This window comes from Leptodactylus fuscus, chromosome 5 (assembly GCF_031893055.1).
Source record: "Leptodactylus fuscus isolate aLepFus1 chromosome 5, aLepFus1.hap2, whole genome shotgun sequence".
NCBI lineage: Eukaryota > Metazoa > Chordata > Amphibia > Anura > Leptodactylidae > Leptodactylus > Leptodactylus fuscus.
Window position 1 is genome coordinate 84,839,547 of NC_134269.1, and position 20,075 is coordinate 84,859,621.

At 44.2% G+C, this 20,075-nt stretch overlaps 1 protein-coding gene across 1 annotated transcript in view; it reads left to right on the top strand.

The window, feature by feature from the left end:
• Window positions 1-20,075, top strand: part of ENTREP2 (endosomal transmembrane epsin interactor 2) — a 638,923-nt gene that overhangs the window by 363,155 nt on the left and 255,693 nt on the right. The window contains exon 3 of the mRNA XM_075273590.1: window positions 9,854-9,964. Within this exon, the coding sequence (XP_075129691.1) occupies window positions 9,854-9,964 (111 nt within the window). The remainder of the gene's footprint in view (window positions 1-9,853; window positions 9,965-20,075) is intronic.

The following is a 20,075-nucleotide window of genomic DNA, read 5'->3' on the forward strand; positions in this document are numbered from 1 at the left end:
GGGCTGTTTAGAGGCTCCCTCCACCATGAATTGGTCCAAACTGGGGTTTTTAGAGGCTCCCTCCACCATGCATTGGTCCAAACTGGGCTGGTTAGAGGCTCCCTCCACCATGAATTGGTCCAAACTGGGTTTTTTAGAGGCTCCCTCCACCATGAATTGGTCCAAACTGGGGTTTTTAGAGGCTCCCTCCACCATGAATTTGCCCAAACTGGGCTGTTTAGAGGCTCCCTCCACCATGAATTGGTCCAAATTGGGGTTTTTAGAGGCTCCCTCCACCATGAATTTGCCCAAACTGGGCTGGTTAGAGGCTCCCTCCACCATGAATTGGTCCAAACTGGGCTGGTTAGAGGCTCCCTCCACCATGAATTGGTCCAAATTGGGGTTTTTAGAGGCTCCCTCCACCATGAATTGGTCCAAACTGGGCTGTTTAGAGGCTCCCTCCACCATGAATTGGTCCAAACTGGGGTTTTTAGAGGCTCCCTCCACCATGAATTGGTCCAAACTGGGCTGGTTAGAGGCTCCCTCCACCATGAATTGGTCCAAACTGGGGTTTTTAGAGGCTCCCTCCACCATGAATTGGTCCAAACTGGGGTTTTTAGAGGCTCCCTCCACCATGAATTGGTCCAAACTGGGGTTTTTAGAGGCTCCCTCCACCATGAATTTGCCCAAACTGGGCTGTTTAGAGGCTCCCTCCACCATGAATTGGTCCAAACTGGGTTTTTTAGAGGCTCCCTCCACCATGAATTGGTCCAAACTGGGGTTTTTAGAGGCTCCCTCCACCATAAATTGGTCCAAACTGGGGTTTTTAGAGGCTCCCTCCACTATGAATTGGTCCAAACTGGGGTTTTTAGAGGCTCCCTCCACCATGAATTGGTCCAAATTGGGGTTTTTAGAGGCTCCCTCCACCATGAATTGGTCCAAACTGGGGTTTTTAGAGGCTCCCTCCACCATGAATCTGCCCAAACTGGGCTGTTTAGAGGCTCCCTCCAGCATGAATTGGTCCAAACTGGGGTTTTTAGAGGCTCCCTCCACCATGAATTGGTCCAAACTGGGGTTTTTAGAGGCTCCCTCCACCATGAATTGGTCCAAACTGGGGTTTTTAGAGGCTCCCTCCACCATGAATTGGTCCAAACTGGGCTGGTTAGAGGCTCCCTCCACCATGAATTTGCCCAAACTGGGCTGTTTAGAGGCTCCCTCCACCATGAATTGGTCCAAACTGGGCTGGTTAGAGGCTCCCTCCACCATGAATTGGTCCAAACTGGGTTTTTTAGAGGCTCCCTCCACCATGAATTGGTCCAAACTGGGGTTTTTAGAGGCTCCCTCCACCATGAATTGGTCCAAACTGGGGTTTTTAGAGGCTCCCTCCACCATGAATTGGTCCAAACTTGGGTTTTTAGAGGCTCCCTCCACCATGAATTTGCCCAAACTGGGCTGTTTAGAGGCTCCCTCCACCATGAATTGGTCCAAACTTGGTTTTTTAGAGGCTCACTCCACCATGAATTGGTCCAAACTGGGGTTTTTAGAGCCTCCCTCCACCATGAATTGGTCCAAACTGGGGTTTTTAGAGGCTCCCTCCACCATGAATTTGCCCAAACTGGGCTGTTTAGAGGCTCCCTCCACCATGAATTGGTCCAAATTCGGGTTTTTAGAGGCTCCCTCCACCATGAATTGGCCCAAACTGGGCTGGTTAGAGGCTCCCTCCACCATGAATTGGTCCAAATTGGGGTTTTTAGAGGCTCCCTCCACCATGAATTGGTCCAAACTGGGCTGTTTAGAGGCTCCCTCCACCATGAATTGGTCCAAACTGGGGTTTTTAGAGGCTCCCTCCACCATGAATTGGTCCAAACTGGGCTGGTTAGAGGCTCCCTCCACCATGAATTGGTCCAAACTGGGGTTTTTAGAGGCTCCCTCCACCATGAATTGGTCCAAACTGGGCTGGTTAGAGGCTCCCTCCACCATGAATTGGTCCAAACTGGGTTTTTTAGAGGCTCCCTCCACCATGAATTGGTCCAAACTGGGGTTTTTAGAGGCTCCCTCCACCATGAATTTGCCCAAACTGGGTTGTTTAGAGGCTCCCTCCACCATGAATTGGTCCAAATTGGGGTTTTTAGAGGCTCCCTCCACCATGAATTTGCTCAAACTGGGCTGGTTAGAGGCTCCCTCCACCATGAATTGGTCCAAACTGGGCTGGTTAGAGGCTCCCTCCACCATGGATTGGTCCAAATTGGGGTTTTTAGAGGCTCCCTCCACCATGAATTGGTCCAAACTGGGCTGTTTAGAGGCTCCCTCCACCATGAATTGGTCCAAACTGGGGTTTTTAGAGGCTCCCTCCACCATGAATTGGTCCAAACTGGGCTGGTTAGAGGCTCCCTCCACCATGAATTGGTCCAAACTGGGTTTTTTAGAGGCTCCCTCCACCATGAATTGGTCCAAACTGGGTTTTTTAGAGGCTCCCTCCACCATGAATTGGTCCAAACTGGGGTTTTTAGAGGCTCCCTCCACCATGAATTGGTCCAAACTGGGGTTTTTAGAGGCTCCCTCCACCATGAATTGGTCCAAACTGGGGTTTTTAGAGGCTCCCTCCACCATGAATTTGCCCAAACTGGGCTGTTTAGAGGCTCCCTCCACCATGAATTGGTCCAAACTGGGCTGGTTAGAGGCTCCCTCCACCATGAATTGGTCCAAACTGGGTTTTTTAGAGGCTCCCTCCACCATGAATTGGTCCAAACTGGGGTTTTTAGAGGCTCCCTCCACTATGAATTGGTCCAAACTGGGGTTTTTAGAGGCTCCCTCCACCATGAATTTGCCCAAACTGGGCTGTTTAGAGGCTCCCTCCAGCATGAATTGGTCCAAACTGGGGTTTTTAGAGGCTCCCTCCACCATGAATTGGTCCAAACTGGGGTTTTTAGAGGCTCCCTCCACCATGAATTGGTCCAAACTGGGGTTTTTAGAGGCTCCCTCCACCATGAATTGGTCCAAACTGGGCTGGTTAGAGGCTCCCTCCACCATGAATTTGCCCAAACTGGGCTGTTTAGAGGCTCCCTCCACCATGAATTGGTCCAAACTGGGCTGGTTAGAGGCTCCCTCCACCATGAATTGGTCCAAACTGGGTTTTTTAGAGGCTCCCTCCACCATGAATTGGTCCAAACTGGGGTTTTTAGAGGCTCCCTCCACCATGAATTGGTCCAAACTGGGGTTTTTAGAGGCTCCCTCCACCATGAATTGGTCCAAACTGGGGTTTTTAGAGGCTCCCTCCACCATGAATTTGCCCAAACTGGGCTGTTTAGAGGCTCCCTCCACCATGAATTGGTCCAAACTGGGTTTTTTAGAGGCTCACTCCACCATGAATTGGTCCAAACTGGGGTTTTTAGAGCTTCCCTCCACCATGAATTGGTCCAAACTGGGGTTTTTAGAGGCTCCCTCCACCATGAATTTGCCCAAACTGGGCTGTTTAGAGGCTCCCTCCACCATGAATTGGTCCAAATTGGTGTTTTTAGAGGCTCCCTCCACCATGAATTTGCCCAAACTGGGCTGGTTAGAGGCTCCCTCCACCATGAATTGGTCCAAATTGGGGTTTTTAGAGGCTCCCTCCACCATGAATTGGTCCAAACTGGGCTGTTTAGAGGCTCCCTCCACCATGAATTGGTCCAAACTGGGGTTTTTAGAGGCTCCCTCCACCATGAATTGGTCCAAACTGGGCTGGTTAGAGGCTCCCTCCACCATGAATTGGTCCAAACTGGGTTTTTTAGAGGCTCCCTCCACCATGAATTGGTCCAAACTGGGGTTTTTAGAGGCTCCCTCCACCATGAATTGGTCCAAACTGGGGGTTTTAGAGGCTCCCTCCACCATGAATTGGTCCAAACTGGGGTTTTTAGAGGCTCCCTCCACCATGAATTTGCCCAAACTGGGCTGTTTAGAGGCTCCCTCCACCATGAATTGGTCCAAACTGGGTTTTTTAGAGGCTCCCTCCACCATGAATTGGTCCAAACTGGGGTTTTTAGAGGCTCCCTCCACCATGAATTGGTCCAAACTGGGGTTTTTAGAGGCTCCCTCCACCATGAATTTGCCCAAACTGGGCTGTTTAGAGGCTCCCTCCAGCATGAATTGGTCCAAACTGGGGCTTTTAGAGGCTCCCTCCACCATGAATTGGTCCAAACTGGGGTTTTTAGAGGCTCCCTCCACCATGAATTTGCCCAAACTGGGCTGTTTAGAGGCTCCCTCCACCATGAATTGGTCCAAATTGGGGTTTTTAGAGGCTCCCTCCACCATGAATTGGTCCAAACTGGGGTTTTTAGAGGCTCCCTCCACCATGAATTTGCCCAAACTGGGCTGTTTAGAGGCTCCCTCCAGCATGAATTGGTCCAAACTGGGTTTTTTAGAGGCTCCCTCCACCATGAATTGGTCCAAACTGGGGTTTTTAGAGGCTCCCTCCACCATGAATTGGTCCAAACTGGGCTGTTTAGAGGCTCCCTCCACCATGAATTGGTCCAAACGGGGGTTTTTAGAGGCTCCCTCCACCATGAATTTGCCCAAAGTGGGCTGGTTAGAGGCTCCCTCCACCATGAATTGGTCCAAACTGGGCTGTTTAGAGGCTCCCTCCACCATGAATTGGTCCAAACTGGGCTGTTTAGAGGCTCCCTCCACCATGAATTGGTCCAAACTGGGTTTTTTAGAGGCTCCCTCCACCATGAATTGGTCCAAACTGGGGTTTTTAGAGTCTCCCTCCACCATGAATTTGCCCAAACTGGGCTGTTTAGAGGCTCCCTCCACCATGAATTGGTCCAAACTGGGCTGGTTAGAGGCTCCCTCCACCATGAATTGGTCCAAACTGGGTTTTTTAGAGGCTCCCTCCACCATGAATTGGTCCAAACTGGGGTTTTTAGAGGCTCCCTCCACTATGAATTGGTCCAAACTGGGGTTTTTAGAGGCTCCCTCCACCATGAATTGGTCCAAATTGGGGTTTTTAGAGGCTCCCTCCACCATGAATTGGTCCAAACTGGGGTTTTTAGAGGCTCCCTCCACCATGAATTTGCCCAAACTGGGCTGTTTAGAGGCTCCCTCCAGCATGAATTGGTCCAAACTGGGGTTTTTAGAGGCTCCCTCCACCATGAATTGGTCCAAACTGGGGTTTTTAGAGGCTCCCTCCACCATGAATTGGTCCAAACTGGGGTTTTTAGAGGCTCCCTCCACCATGAATTGGTCCAAACTGGGCTGGTTAGAGGCTCCCTCCACCATGAATTTGCCCAAACTGGGCTGTTTAGAGGCTCCCTCCACAATGAATTGGTCCAAACTGGGCTGGTTAGAGGCTCCCTCCACCATGAATTGGTCCAAACTGGGTTTTTTAGAGGCTCCCTCCACCATGAATTGGTCCAAACTGGGGTTTTTAGAGGCTCCCTCCACCATGAATTGGTCCAAACTGGGGTTTTTAGAGGCTCCCTCCACCATGAATTGGTCCAAACTGGGGTTTTTAGAGGCTCCCTCCACCATGAATTTGCCCAAACTGGGCTGTTTAGAGGCTCCCTCCACCATGAATTGGTCCAAACTGGGTTTTTTAGAGGCTCACTCCACCATGAATTGGTCCAAACTGGGGTTTTTAGAGCCTCCCTCCACCATGAATTGGTCCAAACTGGGGTTTTTAGAGGCTCCCTCCACCATGAATTTGCCCAAACTGGGCTGTTTAGAGGCTCCCTCCACCATGAATTGGTCCAAATTGGTGTTTTTAGAGGCTCCCTCCACCATGAATTTGCCCAAACTGGGCTGGTTAGAGGCTCCCTCCACCATGAATTGGTCCAAATTGGGGTTTTTAGAGGCTCCCTCCACCATGAATTGGTCCAAACTGGGCTGTTTAGAGGCTCCCTCCACCATGAATTGGTCCAAACTGGGGTTTTTAGAGGCTCCCTCCACCATGAATTGGTCCAAACTGGGCTGTTTAGAGGCTCCCTCCACCATGAATTGGTCCAAACTGGGTTTTTTAGAGGCTCCCTCCACCATGAATTGGTCCAAACTGGGGTTTTTAGAGGCTCCCTCCACCATGAATTGGTCCAAACTGGGGTTTTTAGAGGCTCCCTCCACCATGAATTGGTCCAAACTGGGGTTTTTAGAGGCTCCCTCCACCATGAATTTGCCCAAACTGGGCTGTTTAGAGGCTCCCTCCACCATGAATTGGTCCAAACTGGGTTTTTTAGAGGCTCCCTCCACCATGAATTGGTCCAAACTGGGGTTTTTAGAGGCTCCCTCCACCATGAATTGGTCCAAACTGGGGTTTTTAGAGGCTCCCTCCACCATGAATTTGCCCAAACTGGGCTGTTTAGAGGCTCCCTCCAGCATGAATTGGTCCAAACTGGGGTTTTTAGAGGCTCCCTCCACCATGAATTGGTCCAAACTGGGGTTTTTAGAGGCTCCCTCCACCATGAATTTGCCCAAACTGGGCTGTTTAGAGGCTCCCTCCACCATGAATTGGTCCAAATTGGGGTTTTTAGAGGCTCCCTCCACCATGAATTGGTCCAAACTGGGGTTTTTAGAGGCTCCCTCCACCATGAATTTGCCCAAACTGGGCTGTTTAGAGGCTCCCTCCAGCATGAATTGGTCCAAACTGGGGTTTTTAGAGGCTCCCTCCACCATGAATTGGTCCAAACTGGGGTTTTTAGAGGCTCCCTCCACCATGAATTGGTCCAAACTGGGGTTTTTAGAGGCTCCCTCCACCATGAATTGGTCCAAACTGGGCTGGTTAGAGGCTCCCTCCACCATGAATTTGCCCAAACTGGGCTGTTTAGAGGCTCCCTCCACCATGAATTGGTCCAAACGGGGGTTTTTAGAGGCTCCCTCCACCATGAATTTGCCCAAAGTGGGCTGGTTAGAGGCTCCCTCCACCATGAATTGGTCCAAACTGGGCTGTTTAGAGGCTCCCTCCACCATGAATTGGTCCAAACTGGGTTTTTTAGAGGCTCCCTCCACCATGAATTGGTCCAAACTGGGGTTTTTAGAGGCTCCCTCCACCATGAATTGGTCCAAACTGGGGTTTTTAGAGGCTCCCTCCACCATGAATTGGTCCAAACTGGGGTTTTTAGAGGCTCCCTCCACCATGAATTTGCCCAAACTGGGCTGTTTAGAGGCTCCCTCCACCATGAATTGGTCCAAACTGGGTTTTTTAGAGGCTCCCTCCACCATGAATTGGTCCAAACTGGGGTTTTTAGAGGCTCCCTCCACCATGAATTGGTCCAAACTGGGGTTTTTAGAGGCTCCCTCCACCATGAATTTGCCCAAACTGGGCTGTTTAGAGGCTCCCTCCAGCATGAATTGGTCCAAACTGGGGTTTTTAGAGGCTCCCTCCACCATGAATTGGTCCAAACTGGGGTTTTTAGAGGCTCCCTCCACCATGAATTTGCCCAAACTGGGCTGTTTAGAGGCTCCCTCCACCATGAATTGGTCCAAATTGGGGTTTTTAGAGGCTCCCTCCACCATGAATTGGTCCAAACTGGGGTTTTTAGAGGCTCCCTCCACCATGAATTTGCCCAAACTGGGCTGTTTAGAGGCTCCCTCCAGCATGAATTGGTCCAAACTGGGGTTTTTAGAGGTTCCCTCCACCATGAATTGGTCCAAACTGGGGTTTTTAGAGGCTCCCTCCACCATGAATTGGTCCAAACTGGGGTTTTTAGAGGCTCCCTCCACCATGAATTGGTCCAAACTGGGCTGGTTAGAGGCTCCCTCCACCATGAATTTGCCCAAACTGGGCTGTTTAGAGGCTCCCTCCACCATGAATTGGTCCAAACGGGGGTTTTTAGAGGCTCCCTCCACCATGAATTTGCCCAAAGTGGGCTGGTTAGAGGCTCCCTCCACCATGAATTGGTCCAAACTGGGCTGTTTAGAGGCTCCCTCCACCATGAATTGGTCCAAACTGGGCTGTTTAGAGGCTCCCTCCACCATGAATTGGTCCAAACTGGGTTTTTTAGAGGCTCCCTCCACCATGAATTGGTCCAAACTGGGGTTTTTAGAGTCTCCCTCCACCATGAATTGGTCCAAACTGGGGTTTTTAGAGGCTCCCTCCACCATGAATTTGCCCAAACTCTGCTGGTTAGAGGCTCAATCCACCCTGATTTTCAAAACAAATGTTGGTGCCAACCTCAACTTACTACAAGGGCCAAATTCACTGCTGGTGACAAGCTCTCCTCACTGCAAGTGCCAAATACACATGTTTCAAGGTGTTTTCCTACTGTCAGAGAGGTGGTATTGAGTGTGTAAAGTGTGTAGTTGTTAGGCTGTGATGTTGGGGTAATAGAGGGTCTTTGGTGTGTTAGATGCCCCCAGACATGCTTCCCCTGCTGTCCCAGTGTCATTCCAGAGGTGTTGGCATCATTTCCTGTGGTGTCATAGTGGACTTGGTGACCCTCCAGACACGGATTTGGGTTTCCCCCTTAACGAGTATATGTTCCCCATAGACTATAATGGGGTTCGAAACCCGTTCGAACACACGAACAGTGAGCGGCTGTTCGATTCGAATTTCGAACCTCGAACATTTTAGTGTTCGCTCATCTCTAGTCTCTATCTATTATTACTTCAATTTACTTTGAAATATGGATATATGTATGAGTAATGCTACGTTCACACAAGCGTCTGACTTTACGTTCCTCAAGTCCAATTGAGGACCAGAGAAATGGTTACACACAGAAACCCATGGACCCTATAGATCAGTGGTAAGGAACCTTCAGTACGCCAGTACTTCCATGGGAGTTGAAAGAACAGAAGAGCCAGTATGCATGCTGGGAGTTGTAGTTTTGCAACAGCTGAAGAACCAAGGTTCCCTACCCTGCTATAGACCGTAATGGGGTCCACCTGGTTTCCGCCTGAAAAATGTGGAAAAATGAGGAGAGAAAAGTCCTGCTTGCATTTTTCAAGTGGATTCGGGGATGGAAACCCTGAACGGAGAGCAGGCGCAGTTGTGAACCTAAGCTTAAGCAAAAAATAAATAAATAAAATGGATATATGTGAACATATTCATATTCGCCATGTTATCATGATCTTTTTGATATAAATTTGCAGACAAATTGTTACCATGAAATGGAGATCAAAATGGAGCAAATACTGTTATGGGGTAACATGGGTTCTGTGTTAGTTCTTAACATTAAATAACAATAACATTAGATAAGAATATATGGGTTATGGTGTTCTGGAATGGAGTGCTAGTATCTTATTCGCTGTATATATAGGATGCATGATGTGATGTGAATAATCCCCCAGCTAGGCTTTTTGTGCTCCTTTTGTAAATAGTCATTAAAACATTGATAACTTACCCGCACTGTCTGTAACACTAATGAACAGAGCTGTTCCTATGGGGGTCTATTCCTTGGGAGAGGCAATCATTTCATGGCATGGTTTCGTATATGCCCCATGCAGGGGCAGATGCAGACAGCTGATGTCCCTATGTGACAACAATTATGGGCCCCTTGTTTACAACATCATAGGTTACATGTATTTTTTACATTAAAAAAAATCTATGAAATGAATGCATTTTATGTAAGTATGGAGTGGAACAGAGGATGTCCTAGACTTGTCTCCAAACTGTGAAGATTTACTAGATTAACAAGTTTGTGTAAAGGAAACAGTGATGTGTACCAGGGGAATAGCTATAGATGTCATCCGTCACTGAAAAGCTGAGGCAAAATTAGGAGCTGATTTTGAGGCAGAATTTCACCATGTGAACATAGCCTTAGAGTTTCACTATATTTTTTAGGTATTACACTTTTATACATTTTATACTTTGCATTAGATCATGTTTCACTCTTTTGTTACACTTTTAGCTTTAGCACAAGGTAGAAGATGGCGTCTTACTAATTTGCTCTTTGTGATTTATCTTTAGATAACCTTTTTTATGCTGCTGTCTGCTGTTTGTGTCATGCTCAACTTAGCTGGATCCATTCTGTCTTGTCAAAATGCTCAACTAGTCAGTTCTCTTGAAGGTTGTCGACTGGTAAGTAGCTGTATTGTGACCTGTATCGACCTGGATATTAAAGTACAATATGTTTCCTGCATTATTAAATTTGTAGCTAAAGTGCTGTATAAAACATTGTATTGAGCCCATTTAAAGTTGTGTAGAATTTTTACTAAAACATAGTAAGTGAACATGTACCATTTTGCTTTCAAGAATGACAGATATATGAAAGTTAGAAGTACAGCACAGAATTTTGGAAATTATATTTCAGTGACTGGCTGCACATACAATACATAACTATCTCTCTTAGTGTAAAAATATGGAGGGGTAATTGAGGCTGACACTGGGAACTTTGGGGGTTGGAACTGAAGTATTAAAAAGTACCTGTCGCCTTTCCTGATATTTGTGTTATACAGGATATTGTATTCCCTATAACAGTGATGGCGAACCTTTTAGAGACTGAGTGCCCAAACTGCAACCCAGAAATCACTCATTTATCATAACATGCCAACATGGCAATTTAACCTTACTCTGTGGATCCGGATCCACAATTTCAGACAATCACGGACCCGCAAAGTATTGTTGTGCGAGTGAGGCTTTACAAAGCTTTCAATTAAACAAACAACTTTGTACTGCATTTGGTATCATTTTGAACAATTAATGTTCACTATTTACATTGCATAGATCTGTTTTATAGTGACCATGAAATGTTATTATCATCTGTAATAATATCACGTCTACTATTTATATCACACAGTATCTGTTTTATAACAAAGGGCCCCCACTCACCACTCAGTACAATATGTTCCACAGTGACTTCCACACAGTACAATTTGCTCCACAGTGGTCCCCACACAGTACAATCTGTTCCACAGTTGGATTTCTACAGAGAGGGCTTTTAATGCAACCATCTTCCATGGTTCTCCATCATGGCCCTATAACCTAACAATTCTGATGAATTTGCATTGTCACATTTCTTTGTTAGAGATGAGCGAGTAGTGAAATATTCGAGATTCGATATTCGTTTTGAGTAGAGCCTCAATATTCGACTACTCGATCAAATATCGAATCCCATTATAGTCTATGGGAAAAAATGCTCGTTTCAGGGGAAACTACTATTCGATTAAAGGAGAGTCACCAAGTCCACAAGTAGTAAGAAGAGAGTGTTTAGGAGGAGCGAAGTGCAGTTAAAGCGCATGGACCCCATAGACTATAACTGGGTCCGTGTGCTTGCAGTGCACTACCCGCACGAATGACTCGTGCGGGCAGTGCGAGGCAAGCACACAGACCCCATTATAGTCTATGGGGTCCGTGCACTTTAACTGCACAGTGCTTGCAGTTGTGCTATTATGTTCGGAGGGGTCCTCCTGCGGACTCCTTCTGGCCGGGATGCAAGCACTAATGTGAACCGGCCCTAAAAGCAAAGTGGAAGGCGTAGGACACAGCGCAGGGAGAATGATAGACCCGCAGGATAGTATTGCAGCATCCTCCTGCAGAATTAGCGTTGATTGGCTGAATGCTATACACTGTATAGGATTCAGCCAATCAACGCTGATTCTGCAGGAGGGATGCTGCAATACTATCCTGTGGGTCTATCATTCTCCCCACGCCATGCCCTACTCCTTCCACTATGCTTTTAGGGCCGATTCACATTAGTGCTTGCCTCCTGTCTGGAAGGAGTCCGCAGGAGGACCCCTCCGAACGGAATATCAGCGCAACTGCAAGCGCTGGACAGTTAAGCACACAGACCCCATAACATATAATGTGCTCCGAAATGAATCATTTGTGCAGGCAGTGCACGGCAAGCACACAGAGTTATAACAATAACAGAGGTACAGTAGAATGAAGTTGTCAAAGAAAGGGCCCATTTGCGTGGCAGAACCTGCCATTGATTTTTAGGTGGATTCTGCCCACATTCAGTAGCAGATTCCACCGTGATTCTGCCTCCCATCATATTCAATGGGAGGCAGAGATTGGAGAAGATCTTGCCATGGATTTTGCTGCTGGTTTGGCCTCAGAGTTCACGGCTTGAGACAATCTGCTGACCCAAGGCCAATTTATTGAAGCTCTGCTTAGGCATTCTGCTGTGGGTATCAGGGGGTCGACAGATGAATCTGATGCAGATGTCCACCTCAAGTACCTCTTCGATTTCCACTGTGTGAACTTAGCCAAATATATATTACAATTAGAGATGAGCGAACACTATTTGAAACAGCCGTTTCGAATAGCACACTCCCATAGAAATGAATGGACATAGCCGGCACACGGGGGGTTAAGCGGCCGGCTGCCAGCAAAGTCTGAGTGCCGGCCGCTTACATTCATTTCTATGGGAGCGTGCTATTTGAAACGGCTGTTTCGAATAGTGTTCGCTCATCTCTAATTACAATATCTATTGGAGGATACAGAGAATACAACTTAAACAAGCCATAAGAGCTGACTATACCTCTTTAAGGATGCCAGTTATGAATCACATTACAAAAGCCATTTTAATGGCTGACAAGGTTATACAACACTAAATTTATCACGTGAACTATTCTAATGACAAAATTTTGTGCATTTCCCTGAAATGACTATTACTGTGGCTCGGTAACATGGTAATATTTTACAGCATTACCAAGTCACTCAGTGTTCTTTACATAGACAGGGTTTGGTATAAAGCAACGATCAGCCAATTATAATTTCCTACTTCCTAAAATATGATGTGTATTATGGCATTCCAACAGATTTAAACATGCCCGTTCCTTTGTTTCCTGGGAGATAAGACACTACCAGATGGCTAAAAATAGAACATCTTGCATATTTTAAGTACAAAAGCAAAAAATACATACACTAAGTGTATGACTGCATTGAGTAATATGGAGTCTGTATTTAGAAATGTTCATATACAAATGTGATCATATAATTCTTCTCTATCACTTGCATTTGATAGAAAAATGAATTGTAGATCCCCTTGAAAGCTAAATGTACAAGTTTAACTCCTATGTTCCTGTACTTAGAAAAGATTAAGGAAATCATTGATGTAATCCAGAAGACAACAAGTTAACAACAGAAACATAATAACATGCAGTACTGACAGAAATACAATAGCCTGTCCCTTGTGACTAGAGTCGGTAAAAATTGTTGCATTTTGCAGTGTGCTAGAATAACTGTGTCCAGCAGACAAATGAGGTAAGAGACCCGGAGGCCTCTGTGGTTTATATTTAGCAAAGTGTATTGGCAAAGCACCAATTTCTAACACACTTGGAGTCTCTTAAACAGTAGGCCATCCCTCTATACTTCACTCATTTTCCTTTTTATTATTTAAGTTCCTCATAATATACTTAGTGAAAAAATATTTTACTGCTTATAGATTGTGCCAGAGCACTGGACACCTGAAAGATATTTTGCCTGCTTTTTATGTCATGTAGAGTAAAATATAGATATTTATGGGTTTACTACTTTACTGCTCAAAGCAAATGCTACACATTACTGAAACGCAGCCAAGAAGCACAGTGGAAAAAAACACAGTAAAAATGCTTGCACTTTTCCCCTAAATTTTTGAGTTTTACCTTCACCTAACCCAGAGTTCGGCAACCTCTAACAAGAGTGGCATACGTGGAATATCTTACTGGCACTGAAGCCAGCACAGGACCTGCATGCATTAAAGGGGTTGTCCCATCACAAGGATCCTATCTATACTGCTTGTTAATGTGGATGTAAGACTTTTCCTAAATACACTGCTTCAGCAACACTGCTTTGTTTGTCCACTATCTTACTTTATTCAATTCTTTGTGGCCACAGCCCTGACTTAGCTGCTCATGAGTCAAGTGATGTATCTGCTGCTCTCAGGGGGGAGGGAGGAGGGGCTAAGTGCAGGGAGCGAGCCTGTGTATCTAGCTATACCTGTGTCTACACCACATGACCTAAGTCCTGCACTCAGATAGGGGAGAGGAGCTGCTTTCATTTCTTCTGTTCTCCCATTTATCAGGTTAGCTAATTCAATTGTGTTCATTATGGCAGAGACAGGCAGTCTCTGTATGTAACACAGAATGGAGTTGCTGCTGCCTGTGCTTCATAGTCCAATATGGGTGGGCGGAGCTACACGCTAATTTGGGGCGGAGCTAAATGCCAGGTTGCATGTGAAACCCCGCCCACCAAATGATGCAAGAAACCAGGAAGAAAGAAGATTTTACAACAGTGAAGACTGGTGAGTATGTGACGTGGGAATACCCCTTTAAGAAAAGAAGGAGGGAGCTTCCTTTAGTGCTACAGCAATGATATAGGACACTCCCTTCCAGGAGGTGGAGCTCAGATTGTACAGCACCAGGACCCTGCCTGCTACAGAGATGAGCTCCTGCAAAGAAGAAGAAGAGGAGGAGAGGATGTGTGTATCATTGCACAAAATTAACTTTGCTGGCAATGTAAAACACAGAATTTTTTCCCTACATGTCTACAATAGCTAATGTATTGGATTTCCACAACCTATAGCCTTAGGTGAAGGTATTTCCCCATTATTATTTTTTTTTTTATGGCATGTCAACTGTGTCTGTATCTCTTATTGACTTTAGTGGAGGGTAACCATGCATCATAGTAGTTCTCCACTAGACTGAAAATATGTTGATGTCATGACCTGGTTGTGGGTTATCAAAATCTAAGTGCTAAATGTACACCAAAGAACCTCTTCTATCTACAATACATACTAGCATATCATGTGACGTAAACCACTTGACATTAAGGCCCCACGAGGCAGAAATGCAGCTTTTTTTGCTGCAAATCTTGTTGCGTTTTTTTAAGCCAAAGCCAAGGATGATTAAAAGGAATCAGATATATATATATAGGAAGTTCTTATACTTATACTTTTTGCTCAATCCACTCCTGGATTTGGTAAAAAAAAAAAAAAAAAAAAAGCAACAAAAAAAGCTGTGTTTCCATAGTGCTGGGCTTTAGCCTGAAACAATATTTAGGACCTGAAACAGTATTTAGTGGACAATTAAAAGTGAAATATTCTTGCAAATATATGTGATCTAAATTTGCAGAGCTTTACAGGTTTTCGATAAGCATTTTACTGATGATGATCTTTTGTCTTGATTGGTTGCCAATGGATACAACCATTCAACCATAGATGCAGGAACTTCCTATGTGCTTTGCCAGAAACCTGGCCATGACTTCTTTATGGTGACCAGGTTATCATTTCATGCATTTTGTGTCACTGCCTGATAATCTCTTCACAATAAGGAAATCATGGCTGGGTTTCTGACACGTCCCCAACCATAGAAAGTTCCTACATTCATTAAGACAAGACTACCGCCACTAAGATAATCTTTAAAACTAGGCAAAAGTTTTAATAATCTATATTTGCAAAAACAATTTAACTTTTAATAGAATATGAATCTGAAAGTTTTACTTTAATGAAATTAACTGTATAAGACCAGGTTCACATTACGCAACTTTGGGCAAGATTGAAGTGATTTACTAAACATTCTCTGCCTTGTTTCACTTTGCAAAAGTTATGATGGACTGTGTAGGGCCAAAGTTCCTAAATAGTGTGTACCACAGACCATTCTTCATTCCATAGAGTATCATCATTAGTGCTATTAACCAGTACAAATACAACTCCAGGGATTGTAATAAAGATCACAATAGGGTCTGCTTATTGTACACTTCACAGTTTATCAAAAAATGCCCAAAATCATATATTAACAGAGCTATCTTGTATCTGCCAATCTAAGATAAGCAATGTTATCTAACATATTCTTGCATGCAGTCCTTCAATTTTTCATTATTTCTTAGTTTCCACTTAATCAACTGCATGCTGTTTTCAATTTCGGCCTTTTCTATTTCATATCTCTTGGTATTCTCTTTATTAGAACTGATGAATCCAATTTCATTTAACATTAGTATTCATTCTATATCATGCATAAAATAGTTCATTTAAATTCACAATATTCAATAATGTCCTGCATTGAAATCCAACTTGAGCTTGGTGCCATCCTCTTTATTAGGGCATCGGGAGCTGTTTAAAGCACAACAATTTAAACCAGGTCTTGACCTCGACTTAATCTCTCTGTAAATTATGCATTTCCATGTGACACACTATTTGGAGCTGTCAGGATTACGAATCATTTGCAATTAGCTTAATAAGAAAAACACCAAACAAAACAGATTCATCTCACTGGACATGCTCACCGTGCACAGTTCATACAGTTTAACAGCCATCAAAGTAAAAGCTCTTAAATATGGTCTTCTGAAACCTCCACGTAGAGTGACTGGAATGGAAATGTGTTTGTACAAGTCAATATGATTTTCTCTACATGTTAATGCTATGGATAATCTGGTGAAACTCTTCCTTACACAAATCTTAAAAACCTGTCAAATATTCAGATCCTGGTCAATAATGAAAACTGATTAGTTGCACGCAATAGGGAAGGTTTACCATAACCTCGGGAGTCTTATTTTGCAACTTTTTGATACCCAAATTCAAGTGTTGAGGGCTTGATAAATTCCATCCAATAAATGTTATCTTGGACATGGTGTTATCTTGGTACAACCTACAGGTGTTTGTGTCCATAACCTATGTATTTGTTATACCATGCAATTCTATCCAGTTGCAATGTTTTTGTTAGCAGGTTACATTCTTACACTTCTAGATTATTATAATAGAAACTTCCAATGGGACAATATACATATAATATAATATACATATAATATATATCACTTTACTTGTTTGTCTCTACCCATCTTAAGGCTGAGGCCCACCAGCTTCTTTTGTTGTGGATTTTGCTGAGTTTTTTTTTAGCCAAACCTAGAAGTGAACACAAAAGGAATGGTGGATATATATTAAGCGCCTATACTTCTCCTTTTTGCTCAGTCTACTTCTGACTTTGGCTCAAAAAACCACAAGAAAATCTGCAACGAAAAAAGCTGCGTTCCTGCAGCGTGGGGCCTTAGCCTAGTCTTAGCTAGTCTTAGCTAGTAGAGAAGAGCGAACCGTAAAATGTCCGAGGTTCGATATTCGTTTCGAGTAGCCCCTCAATATTCGACTACTCGAATCGAATATCAAACCCTATTATAGTGTATGGGGGGAAAATGCTCGTTTCAGGGGTAGGCAACGTTCGATCAAATTATACTTACCAAGTCCACGAGTGAGGGTTGGGCTGGATTCTCCGTGCAGTCTTCTCCTTGAAGCGTCCCCGCGGCATTTTCTGCCTCTTCCGGCTCTTCATTCACTCTGCCAGGCATCGGGCCTAGGCAGAGCTGACTGCGCATGCCCGCACTACAAGCGGACATGCGCAGTCGGCTCTGCCCAGGCCCAATGCCTGGCAGAGTGAATGAAGAGCCGGAAGACGCAGCGGGGAAGCTGCACGGAGAAGACTTCTAAAGGTAGGAGAAGAACCAGCATTGATTGCCCGACAGTATAGCATTTGGCCAATCAATGCTGGTTCTTCATCGAACTTTTACATTCGAACAGCGAGTGGTACTCGATCGAGTACGAGTATTTCCAATACCGTAGTATTCGATCGAATACCTACTCGATCGAGTACTACTCACTCATCTCTATTAGCTAGACTTAGCAATGGGAAAGTTCATGTGCAAGCACATCTGGTGACATAATATACTTCTTAGTATTCTGTACAATTGAAGTCTTGACCATGGTTGCCTATCTGGTGGCATATGTTGGCTTACTGTTCACACAATGCACAGTGTACAGTATGTCTTACAGAAGGCTCTACCATGATGTTAACAGGGCCTAACACTGACAGTCTATTCCTAGGGTAAACCATGAGGGCATTTTTGATTACTGGGGTTTCCATTGAACCCCCTCCACTTAGTAAATGCTGGCCTTAGCTAATCTTTCACTCACCTAGACATTTTAAGAATCTTTGTATCCTATTTTTCTAGGCAATATCTTTGTGTATTTATCTTGAAGAAAGGTATACTGTGTTTTCACAACTAAAATAGGAGTTCATTTAGGGATAAGAGCTCTATTCCTCTAGTCATATACACTAGACCAGATAACATTCTTCTGCTTCCCTTTGTAATGCGGTCAGATCAATCTATATTAAATGCAGCTGAGGAAAATGACTTGTGAGAATATTTGTATCATTTCCCTCTTTTCTACCTTTGTCTTTTCAATATTTTTAGCTCTTCTGATTTTTAGGTTATCCAAAGTGTTTCCCAATGTACACTGGTAAATGTCAGCTTTGTGATTAAAACCATTTTTCATGTTAGCATGATTTATTTCAGATCCATGTACCCTGAACTACTTTCTCTCGTTCCCAAAAGCTGGCATGGTGTAATAAATGTGAAAATCATTTTTTCTGTATTGATTCATCAGTTGGACTATACACTTGTAATTCTGGAAGTAATACAATTTACTTAAGTGCACACTAATGTCACTATTTCTTGTAAGAATACAAGGGCATGTATTACTCCCAGAAGTTTACTAAATATTCATTCTAGTAAGTTTATGAATTAGATCCAGAATTTTTTATTGTGCATCTGGCTCTCCTCTTTAGGTCCATTTTTTTTCCCTAGTTATACTCGTCAAATTTGGGCTAAATATCTCTCTGCCCATTATGATTCCCAATCCTGAGTGGGTAGTCTGCTTTCACGATCTGTCCCCCGGGTGAAGAGCTATCGGTGCTGGTACCATAGCTCTTCACCGTCAGAAGGGCGTTTCTGACAGTCAGGGGTTTTGGAAATCACAGAATGACAATTATATCTACGAAAATGCCTGCAGTTTCCACATAGATATAATTGTAACAGAAAGTCCGTGGTGGAAAACTCTGCAAACTTTCTGTTTAAAGCACTTTTCTCACAGAGTTGTATTGCTGCAGTTTGTCACGTGGAGCCTTAGACTCAGAGTGGTTGTCCAGGCTGATTTTTTTCTTTTTTGATTAGGCCTAGGAGGTGAAAAAATAAGAAAAAAAAAAAAACCCTACTCATTTGTTCTCTGGTGTCCAACCAGTACAGTCCAGACCTGCAGCTTTGTTGTTTTCTTCTGGCAGAAATCCCTGTTGCATGTGACCACTGAGGCTTATCAGCAGCCTCAGCAGTCTCATGTGACAGGGACCTGTCCTGGAAGAAATCATCAGAGCTGCAGGACCGGACTGTGTTGGAAGACACCAGAGCATCAGGGTAAGGTGAGTTTTTTTTTTTGTTTTGTTTGTTTTTTTTGGGGGGGTCACCTCCCTCAGCCTAATTTAAAAAAACAAACAAACATTTTTTTATGCTGGGCAAACCCATTAAATTGTGCTACATCTGTAACATAAAATTGTTCAGTACATTATGGACCTGTGAACTAGTAGAAATAAAATCTTCGTCTTTATATGGGTACTGCTGTTGGCCAATTCCAATTAGGTGGAAAGTTCAAGTTAAATAAAACTGCTCTGGGACCAAATGTTTATTACAAATAAAACCACATGAACATAAGAAACCCACTGCCATGTGTTTCAGCCTTGCACTGAGGTCTTTCTACTTCTATAACTGTATAATACATTAATACTAGTTCCATTGTTCTGCACAGTGGTAATAAAGCAAAAACGTTGTTTTGTGAAGGTCTTTGTACCTTTTATGTAAGGCCAAACATTAACACCGAGGTTTTATTAAATGAGTGTGTACAGTATGACGCCGCAATAAACAACATTGCAGTTACTACTTCAGTTTATTTTAATAGTGAGTAGAAGGGGGTTTATTTGCCTATTGGGCACTTTTCACACAATAGTCTCAAAGCACAGTCCAGCGAGTAACAGTATTTTGCAGTATTCTATATTCGGTGAGGGCATTATTTGCCCTCTAATGCCAAACTGAAGTCTAAGGATGAGTTCTCCCTGATCGTTCTGGGTAACGCGTTTCAGAGAGTGGGGGCTGCACGGCAGAAGGCTCTGGCTTCGAATTGTTTAAGGTAGATCCTGGGGATGGACGGTTTATTGGTGCCTGTTGATCTGACAGGTCGACAAGGATTCTGATTCTTCAGAAGCTTGTTTAAAGGGGTTGCCCCATCTGAATGATCCTATCTATACTGGTAGCTTATGTAAATTGAATGCATAAGAGGGAAAAAGGAATGGGAAAATACTCAGCCACTTGTGGTCACAGCTATTCAGTTGCCATTTCAGGTTCCACTCTATATTCCTGTTTGAACTTTGCTCGGATATCAAAACTCTCTTGGCTC